Raw genomic sequence first — 10,372 nt, 5'->3', positions numbered from 1 at the left:
GACAGAAAAAAAAAAAAAAGAAATGGTGGGGGGGGGGGGAGCTTCCCTATCTAAAGGTAACACAAATGGAAAGTTCATCTATATTTCTTATCTTTTTTTTAAGCATGCTTCTAATGCCTCTCTGGTTTTAGTAGAGTTTTCAGTGAGAAAGGCATAGATGTATAAAATAATTAATTTCAGCACTTGAGAGAATAATAGTTCCAAGGAGCATATTTGTTATTTATCCATATTACTTCAGTTCTCTTACCACTAGATCTGGGAGCTGCTTTCATGCTGTGTAATCCCATTAACTCTTGTAATGCTTGTAACATGCTGAAGTAAGAAGAACCTCTTTGTCCTACGTTTTAACTTACCCCTTGAAGAAACAGTTTATTTTCAGCCTTGAGAACTCTAGTTCTTGATAGGTATTTTTAATGTGTTAATTGCTTGAGAGTCAAAAATATCAATAATGAGATTATAGTTTTATAGAAACAAAGTAACTGTACTAAAAAGGCTTTTAAAAGTTCTCTTGAAAGCATGAAAAGAGTTGTTCTTAAGTCAATGTCTGTAGTTTTTGTGGTTTGGCTGAAAAATCTAACCTAATCAATGGACTCTTTTACATTAATAGTGTTTACATTATACCACAAATAATTCAGTATTGTTTTACTGTTCTAGAAATGTCAATTTTTCATTGGTTGAATTATGTTTGAAAATTGATAACATCTTCCATAATTTGTTTTCTAAGGTGTAAACCCTAAGAGTGTCTCTTTAGCAGCAGTCAATAAAGAAGGATCACATGGAACTTGGAACAACCAATTGTTTTCTAAACCACTGGTACATACTGGAGGAGGAGTGACTTTCAGCAGAAATACTACAGGTAAAAGTGTAATTAAAAGTGGTCACATTATATCTCATCATACTTTAATTAAATTTAGCTAAGACTATCTGAATTAACTTCTGTTGTCAGGCTTAGCTTCTAGGCTAACTTTTTTTTTCTTAACAACAGACTCTTAAAATAACAATTTCTTCATATGTAAACTATGTATTTTGCTTTCAGAGCATAAAGGAAGTATAGACCAGCCCCTATTGTAAATTTCTGTCAAGATAAATTTTGCCCCTAATCCTCTTAGACTATTATTTTACTGTGTTAATTGAAGCAAATAGTTTGACCTCATTACTGCCTGGTCCGTGTGCCGTGGAACACTATCAAACAGCAGTCTCACATAGGAAAACAAGATGGTGGATGGTGTGCTCATGTAATAAAAGTATTGCCTAATATTCTAAACATGTCTTTTAACAGTCTACTAGCCTTGTCCTAAATATGTTGCTGGATGAAAAGTCCCCTTATTTCCAGCAAGGAACTTGCAGTAAAGTGCCTTTTCATACTACATTTTGTGAAGAATACTATTATCAGCATTTTATAAAGTGAAGACTAAGACTAGTAAAATGGCTTATCTAAGATTTCACTAAGAAAAACGTAAGACTCAAGACTAAAATCTGTTTGCTGACCACCAAGCCCTATACTTTAAGTACACAGTCCCATCGTCCTGTTACGGGAGGTTACCTTGTTAACAACTTTGCAGCAATTGTCCAGCTAGCATGAGTCACTCCCAAATACGTTAATGCCAATAAACCACACAGCCTTACGTGCTTGTACAGAAAGAACTTTAGAAGGTTTGTTTACATGCAGATGCTGCACCACTTTTTAATAGAACTTTAGTAGCCATTCTGCAGTGTCAACAAACCTGATTTTCCCTCTGAAAGTCAGGTGAGCTGTAAGTTGTTCATCTGAAAGTATGTGAAAGATTTTAGGAAGTGGAGAAATAACACCACCTACCAGAATTTTGATGGAATAGAACAGACTTTTTAAAGCAATCCTCATATATACCTTATTGTTTTTCAAAATATAGTATCTGGGTGCAGATTAATTAATCAGAATTAATTAATACATTCGTAAAATAGTCTTGCAAGGGAATTAGGCACAAAAAGGCAAAGAGTGGTTTCCAAAAGTATGCATTAATAAGCTAGACATCTACCTACTGAATTGCACTGAAAATAAAATTAAAGTGAATGCTAATGGTAAACATCCTGCTTTTGTCTTACTGGCTTACTTTGGGTATCTACCAAAAGTTTAAAGAAAAAAACTAAAACTGCTTATTTTGTATGTTTGAAAATACTTGGTATTATTTCCATCAGTATCTTAAATTGCATGTTATGTTTAATATACTGGGGAGGCAATAACACTTAAGATGGACACACATGAAACCAGGATAGCTGGAGCACCAATCATGGAAAAAACACATGTAAATTATGTATGTTTTCTTTTTTCATATTGACAGAATTGAAAGTTGACACTGTGCTATTTACTGTTTAAATAACTGTGTTTAGTTTATTTAAGTTTGGGGGTTTTTTGTCATCCACAACATTGCCTTGAGGTGAAATAAGAGCAAATAGTTACAAATGCTTTATTTATGAAGCATTGTGATGTTGTGATCAGTCAACTTTGCAGATATGCCTGAGCACTTAAACTTGTGATTTATGTATTTGTGTGACTGGAATGTGATTGCATTGTTGGTAAATCACATTTTTATTCCATTATTAGAAAGAATGGTGTAAAGTAACTTGTTAGAGTAACATTTCCTGCTGGAGAAAATGTGGAAATGAGACATTATAGTCAGAAACATGTCAGATATTCTTTCTTGCTTTGTTTTCCCTCATTTCTTTTACATCACCTAGCCAGGTTCTTCATAGACTTTTTATAAAGCTCTGTCTTTCCCACTTTTTCTTCCTTTTATTTTCCCTATCTACAGATGAGAACTTAATTATACCTATTGAAAAGCTATCATGCAAAGAAAGGTTGAATGAAAAATTAGAGGATCCAAAAGGTAATTTATAGCAATTATAGCCTGGTTCTTTGCACATTTCCTATTTATGTTTTACATTTTCTTGTAAACATTGCACTTATTATGCAGATTCCTGATGATCATACACTTCATTTTCAGCTGTAATCTGTTTTGTCAAACCTTGCTGTCTTCATGTGACTTCTGGACTCTTGGCATTTACTGTGCTTTAAAAGACTGAGGATATTTTATTACCCTAATTGTAATCCACAGCATGTCACTACACCGTTGCTGGATAATGGCGAAGAAGCGATCCTAAAGCAGCAGCATATGCATCTCTCCTGAAGGACTGCTTGTTCATATCAGCACTTGGGACTTGCATCATTGATTGCATCCTGATTCTCTATTTGCTATACTGATTTTACAGCACTGTGATGGCATAGATTTTAGTGGAGTTACCTTAGTGTAAGAAGGTGGAAACTCACGTTTCCAGGCAGCCTAGTTTGTGTCTAAACACACTGTTCGCTGGGAGCATTGTAAAGCTGCTGGAACGTTTCACCTCTCCCCCCATTTCTGGCCCCCTCTGATGTGTACTGCCTGTGTGATATGTCTATTGCAACTATTCATAGGGTTTTTTGAACTCACTACCCAGCTCAAATAATTCAATTACTTTATCCTTTATGAAGAATCAGGTGTGTGTTGTCTGAGGTAGGGGGTACAGCCTGTCACTTGCTGACATAATGGCCGTGAGTGTTTGCCTGTATACCTGCTGCCAGACCTCCTGAATGCCCGATGGATGAATACTTCTATAGCAAGAACACCTTCTTTTGTACAGGAGCAGTCAGAGGTAAGGAACTGTGCTTTTCAATAGTTTTTTTTATTATTTATTTGTAGTTATTCTCTTATTTTATATTGAACTTTTTTTTTATCTCCATCCCTTGTTCTCATCCAACCAAAGATCACCCCTCCAGACCTCTCTATTTCACTCAGACTGTTCCTCCTGGCTGCACTCTTCCATTTCTTGCAGAAGGGTTCATCAAGGACATTAAGAGGTAAGGAGAACCAAAATAAGTTTGAGCAATTTTTGACAGATAGGCAGCTTTGCTGAGCTGTAGATAAGCAGCAGACAGTAGTCTTTTTGAGGTTATAGTAGTTGAGGACTGTCATGTTCTTATTTTCAGACTTCAAAATTTTAAGCAATGCTACTGAGCTGTCAGAGCTATGAACCATTCCCAGTGAAAGAATTAGGAAATGGGGGAATAAGAGAATGTGCGTGTATATGTGCACAGGCAGGTGAATGAAACACTAAAACTGTTGTTTTGTTTTTCAGGCAAATTCCTGAAAAGGAAGAACAACTTAAAGACTACAAGAAAGTTAAATTTTATTAGAATATGTTATTAAAGTTGTATTTTTCACCAGGACTTTTGTGTCATTCTTTACTGTGCTGGAGACTGGCATCAACTGGACACAGGGAAGCCACATTGAGACCCAACTATTTGTGGAACTGATAGAAGTGAGAGTTTGGGGAGACTGACAAAACTGAGTTAGCTGAATGCTTTTTGTTAGTCCCTCTGAATAGGGAGGTATGCAATGATCCAACACAGCTGTAATTAGCTGAGGATATCTTTTGGGGTTTGTAGATGACTAGTTTTGCAGCTTATAGATCCACTGCTCTGAGATCTGAAATTATCACAGAGGACTGGGAGTGTTTGTGTGAAGTGGACCATTTTGGGATTGCACTGAGGCCAGAAATTTAGGAGACAGAAAAACTGTCAAATCAGATATTGCATGTTTTACTGCAACTACCATTGAAACCATGCTGAATATTAATATGATAAAAATGTTCACACTTGATAAAGGTCAAATTAAAACTACTGTGTATAGCCTTGTAGTTCACAAATTTAATACTACTGAATACACTAGAGAAAAGCATTTCTCTCTGGACATGGTGCCAGCACAGTCTTAACACTGTCGCAAGTGATGACAGACATGGAGAAGGTAAGAAATCTTCTTGCAGCAGGGAGGCTAAGTTTTTTAACAGATCCCTCTGCCATTGGACAGTAACATCAGTACTAATTTTGTGTGTAAATGCACAATGTTTCTCAGCTTCCAAATGAGGATGGTTATATCCACCTTCCCAAGGTGGCACTGCTTTAAAAGATCTGGACCCAAACTAGGCACACTAGAATTATAACTGGGGTTAAAGAAAGAGGGTAATTAGGTCTGACTTTTATAGCAGGCCTTTAACTGTGGAACTGGCAAAGTCAACTTCAAGCGGTGCACAGCTTCCCACAAGAGAAGTTTGGTTCCGTTATTTTAGATAGATTTAGGCCGAATGTGCTGAGCACAAGAGTACTGTTGAGCACTAGTTTTCAAATGCTAACGTGCTTAAACAAGCTTCCAGTAAAGCAAGTAGCTGTAAGTAAAAGGTAAGATCCTGCCTTTCTCTAAAACTCAGTGTAAATCTGTCTGTGTGGTCTAAATTTAATGAAAGTACTAATGAAATGTTCATCCTGCTCTGTTGTCTTTATTCCTACTGAATTGCAGATGAGATGTACTGGATCTACAACTTGGCAAGTCTGTTAAGTGCTGTAAAGGGTCCAACTAATATATACAAAGCAAAGAATGAATATATACTTTTTTTCAACAGACAAGCACTAGCAAGTTTTTAAACAACATTCATACTTAGTACTCTTGTGGTACTGCAAATATATTTTGAAGTGACTATAAAAAGTAGGCAAGGTTTTCTGAGTGCAACTGAAAATACTAAAACTCTGTAATGTCAACAGGAAATCCTGGCTTTCTAAGTGGTGCTGCTTACAACCCATCAGGAGTATATACCCCTTCATTTCATAAAAAAGAAGTTGGATCAGCTGGACAACGGATACAGCTAGCTCCTCTTGGTGTACCTGTATCAGGTAAGAAACATCCTTTTACGATACATAGCTGAGACAAAGAGAAATCTTCATTTCCCATGCTTCCTAAAATATTTATTAGCCCTTAGTAAGGTTTTCCTCAACTTTTGTAAATAAAATTCTTGGGCATAAATTGTTCTCAATGTAAGCTAACTTATGTAGGTGTCTAGATGCAGTCCTGATAGCTAGACTATTGCTACTATTATTTGTTAGGTTAAAAAAAAAAATAAAGGTGCAAACCTTTTGTAATTCTAGAAGTTTTGGATCATTTGCTAAACTACTGTTGATTAGTGGCGAAGGGCTAAGCAGAACTGTAACAATATGTAACTCCGCGTCTCTATAGTAAATGGTCATGTAGACTGGACACAAATATAAATCCATGATTTATGTAGCTAGTAGGAACTGATACAGTCATCAACTTCTAAGTATGCAAAATAGATAAATTCAAGTTTTTTAAAAAAAGCCTTATATTTGAGTGGATTTTGAGGAATTTTCTTGACAATTATTTCCATGTAGCTTGGGTCTGTCTTGTGTCAGTTTTTAATCAGTTTAATGTCACTTAATGCAACTGAATGATGCTGATCCATGCTTACAGTGGCCTCAATAATTTCAAAAAAGGCAAAGACCTTCATCAAGTGACTTAGTAAATTCACAAATAATGTTACAGATATGGTATAAGCAATAAATCAAAACTATTTTCTCTCTTATTTACTGGCCCTATCTATTTGCCCTGTGGTTTCTGCAGTGGTCATATAAGGCAGTTTTTCACTGTATCTTCATCTCACTGTGTTGGCTATATAAGTCTGTCACTATTGAGATGACGCTATTCTTGTACCCATAAAATATCTTACAAGAGTGCTTTGTGACGTGAAACTTTCAATGTTACTACATTATAGAAGGTAAAAGCTAAATGAGAATGCAAATGACCAGTTCTTAATAGTTATGATACAGTAAAGATGTAGCTGTACATTACATTAACAAACACATTAAAAGACTTTCCATTCATCAGTTTAAAAAAAAATGTGAAATCTGTTCTAAATGTAACTGTTACCTCAGATCCTCCACAGTATGGATGGCATTCTGAGTGCCGCCTTTGTTGGTATGTTTCCGATTCAGAGATGAACAGAAGTGCTCAGGATGCAGGAGAAACTGGTTTGTGAGTGAAGATTTAGAGATGTTGTCCAAACCCAACAGCACACTCCTCTAGTTACTTCAGAGGAAATAGCAAGGCCCTAAACTAATTGTGAATTGTTTAACTAAAGGGCCTATGGCAGACTACTGTGATATGGTCCTGCTTAATAATGCTGTCTTTTTGCTGACTTGCTCTTTTGAGTTACCTGCTCCCCTTATGAATTTGCAAGTGACTTCTGAAGAGAGAGGGAGGGAAGGAAGGAGATGGCATGCATATATAAAATACACTTAGATGTATGTGTATTCTGAGTCTGAATTGATCAGAAGCCCACCAGGGAAGGCTAGAGCTGCACTCCATTATCTTATCAACTCACTGCTGAAATACAACAGCAAGAATTTTGATTTGTCACAGTGCGTGGATCAAGGAGTTCACAGGAGGACAAAATCTGCAGCTATCTCTAGACTGCTATGAATAGTGAGAACGAAAAGGAACTACATATGGTTGTCCAAAGGGAAATAAATTCACTGTTCATCTGTAATTAGAAATGGAAAATGTGTAGTAAAAGTCAGAAAGGCTGGCAGACAGAGGTCAATTAAGAGACTGTTCCATGTCCTGGAGAAGAGCAAGAATCCTATTGCTTAAACCCCTCATATTCAGCTGAAACTCTGCAAACTTGCATGGGAAGAGAGATAAGGATGAAGCAAATGGCAGGTTTTATCTCCTATCTGTCAGTATTTGAACATTAACATTTTTGGTGACCCTTTGCTTTGTATTATCCAAACTGAAATAAGTTATGCTCTCAATTGGTTTTGCTTTCTTCATTTGTTAAGGTTTTTTTTAATGCTGTAATTTAAATAATTTAATGTAGTATAAAAGATCAGTTTCTCTGAGGAAAATACCAAGACCCAAGAAAAGTGACCTTCACTGCCAAGAGAGGGTAGGCTGGAATCGTACTTGCTGATGAAAGATAGGGAATGCTAGCCTACAATGAAAGGAACAGTATTAGTTTTCAAAGAGGTGGAGACCTGACCCCCAGCTTCAGTTCCTTGACAGTCCTCCTTTTTAAGTTGTGATCCTCACCTGTTCCTTAATGGGTTCAACCCACTGTTGAAAAATACTACCAAAAATATGTCGTTTTCCGTAAGAAACAGAATGATACATAGGCACCAAAAAAAAAAAGTATTTTATCCATAACATGTTAAACTTTAAAAAAATAATATCATAATTCATAATAATATGAAAGTAATAAGGTATAGCAGAAGTCTGGATAAGAGAAGTCCCAAATGACTGACTTTAAAGGATTGGGAAAATGGCAGAATTGGTGATGAATATAAAGAAAACCATAAGCTGTCAGCCCCTGCAGCAGGACAATTACTTTAATCACATTAAGCTTGAGGAAGCAGTAACTGTCTGAAATGCAAAAAGGGGAAATCTGAGTAGGAAGGCTGGGAATACAGTAGTGCACTACTCCCAGTGCCTGAGATCAGGTGGATGCCAATACTAAGGGATAAAAAAACCCCTGCAGACTGGGAACAGATCCTACGAAATCAACAACAAAATGGGAAATGGAGATGAAGAGGACTCATCACGAGGTACACCAGGAGTTCTCACCTAAGCAGGATGGGAATAAAAGGCATAAAATCTCAAAAGGAACAAGAGGGTCTCCAGAAGTTGTCTTTCAGTCTAGGCTGTTTGGGTCTTAATAAGTTTATCAATGTTGTAATTACATGCTTTTTTTAAATATTTGAGATGGAGGAAAGAACACTTCCATTCTGTAGCAGTTTTGTAATAGGAGATACAGAGTTGCAGACATACGTATCAGTTTTTCCACTGAATTTCAGTCTCAATGTTTTCTCAAGGGATTGCTGTAAAACAAGTATCCAGTAGATGAAAATTACTAATAAGATACACAAACTATAGGAAAAATTAACCTTAGCTGAAAACAAGCATAGATGGCATATCAGAGACCAAAGCATCCTGCTGCATTAGCATCCTTGAGTACAAGAAGTCATCTTTAAGCTCTCATTCTTTTATCTGTAAAGGAGTGAAATACCTTTTGAGTCATAATTAACTCTGAGTTCTTGTTCCTTTCAGATTATTCCTGGAAAACCAAAGCTGCTCGTGCTCAGTTACCAGGTCCTACTTTCAATTCAGCAGCAAAACCCATAAATATTTTAACTCGCTCACCAACAATTCAGCCAGTACATGGAAGAACAGACTGGGTGGCCAAATACGGAGGGAACAGATAGAAAATGCCATTCTGTATAGTTATTATGTGAGCTGTGTTCAGTTCTCCTACACTGCAAACCTGAAATGCCTACTTGCTCTAACTTTTCCTAAGACTATGCAATAGTAAAGAAGGAAAAATGACCTTGTGTTCTATTACCTATATAATACATATAATACCACCTAAAATACTGAGTATAAAGTAGGATTTATTGAAGTATCATATAACAAATATTGCCAAAACAACTGAGAAGTGGATTTCAGTCATTTTTCTATAGATATCCTCATACTCTTAAAAGAACTGTCATGGTTGTTCGCCTAATGCAACGTCCACTATTGGCATATGCTTGAAGTACACAAGCAGCTAGGAGCAGGACTAAAGCAGAGCAGCACCAGGCTTTCAGGTATTAGGCTGGTTCCTTACCAGAAAGATAAGAGTGAAAGCACAGATCGGGCTTTGTGAAGAACAGCACATTCTCCTACAAGGACTTCAGAACTCTCTTGTACCTAAGAGTTACTTAGGGTCTGTAATGTGCAAATATTCATCACAGCAATGAGAACTTAACTCCTTGTAGTAAGAACATAGCAATCCACTGAGAAATACTACACAATGAAGGTCTAAAAACTTGGTCCTTATATGGCTACAGAATGATATAGCAATATTGGAAGCTAGCTAAACAAGTACTGAATGCTAGACTTACCTTGCCAAGCTGTAGTGAAGACTAAAAATTAGATTCTACTGTTACAATTAACTTATGACCATTTTTGGTCAAAGATCTGCGGAGATATGTATCTGTCCTGTCAAGGGAGTGTCACAGTAACATTTTAAGGAGCCTGAATCGTGGCAGTCTGTCATTTTAAGGGTGATTTAGCCAAAAAGGCATAAATTATCATTAAACTCCTGTTTCTACATGTCTTTATTGGGTGAGCAAACTAAACTACAGAAGTTGAATGAGCTAGCTGAGGGAGGATATTGGGCAGTTCTTCAAAGGTGTTACTTCTGGTTTAGATCTTAAAGGCCAACTTAGGTACCTGAAAACACACACACACTTTAATAATGCAATACCTCACTGTTTATATGCTGATTCAGTACTTTTCCTGGCTTCTATGCTGTTTTATAGTAATATCCCGCAATGTACAATAAATTGTTTTTACGATGTTGAGCTAGGCTACTTCTGTTAACAACTGCATTTAGAATAGATGCTTTAGACTTAGTAGTTACATTAAACCAGCCATTTTAAAGTACAAAGTTGTGGGATTCACAGGCAGTGTTGCGAGCG

At 36.6% G+C, this 10,372-nt stretch overlaps 1 protein-coding gene across 4 annotated transcripts in view; it reads left to right on the top strand.

The window, feature by feature from the left end:
- MAK (male germ cell-associated kinase) overlaps positions 1 to 9,133 on the top strand; it is a 25,420-nt gene extending 16,287 nt beyond the window's left edge. For 2 of the 4 annotated variants that reach the window (XM_009704349.1, XM_009704347.1), the window contains exons 11-13: positions 725 to 856; positions 5,609 to 5,737; positions 8,961 to 9,133. In XM_009704349.1, coding sequence (XP_009702651.1) covers positions 725 to 856; positions 5,609 to 5,737; positions 8,961 to 9,115 — 416 coding nt within the window. In that variant the 3' untranslated portion in view covers positions 9,116 to 9,133. Of the gene's footprint in view, positions 1 to 724; positions 857 to 2,789; positions 2,865 to 5,608; positions 5,738 to 8,960 lie in introns of all 4 variants that reach the window. The other 2 variants (XM_009704346.1, XM_009704350.1) reach the window with 2 other exon arrangements.
- Positions 9,134 to 10,372: the final 1,239 nt, after the last annotated feature.

The sequence above is a fragment of the Cariama cristata genome, unplaced genomic scaffold (assembly GCF_000690535.1).
Source record: "Cariama cristata isolate BGI_N322 unplaced genomic scaffold, ASM69053v1 scaffold15157, whole genome shotgun sequence".
NCBI classification, from domain to species: domain Eukaryota; kingdom Metazoa; phylum Chordata; class Aves; order Cariamiformes; family Cariamidae; genus Cariama; species Cariama cristata.
This window is presented reverse-complemented; position numbering and strand designations above follow the sequence as displayed.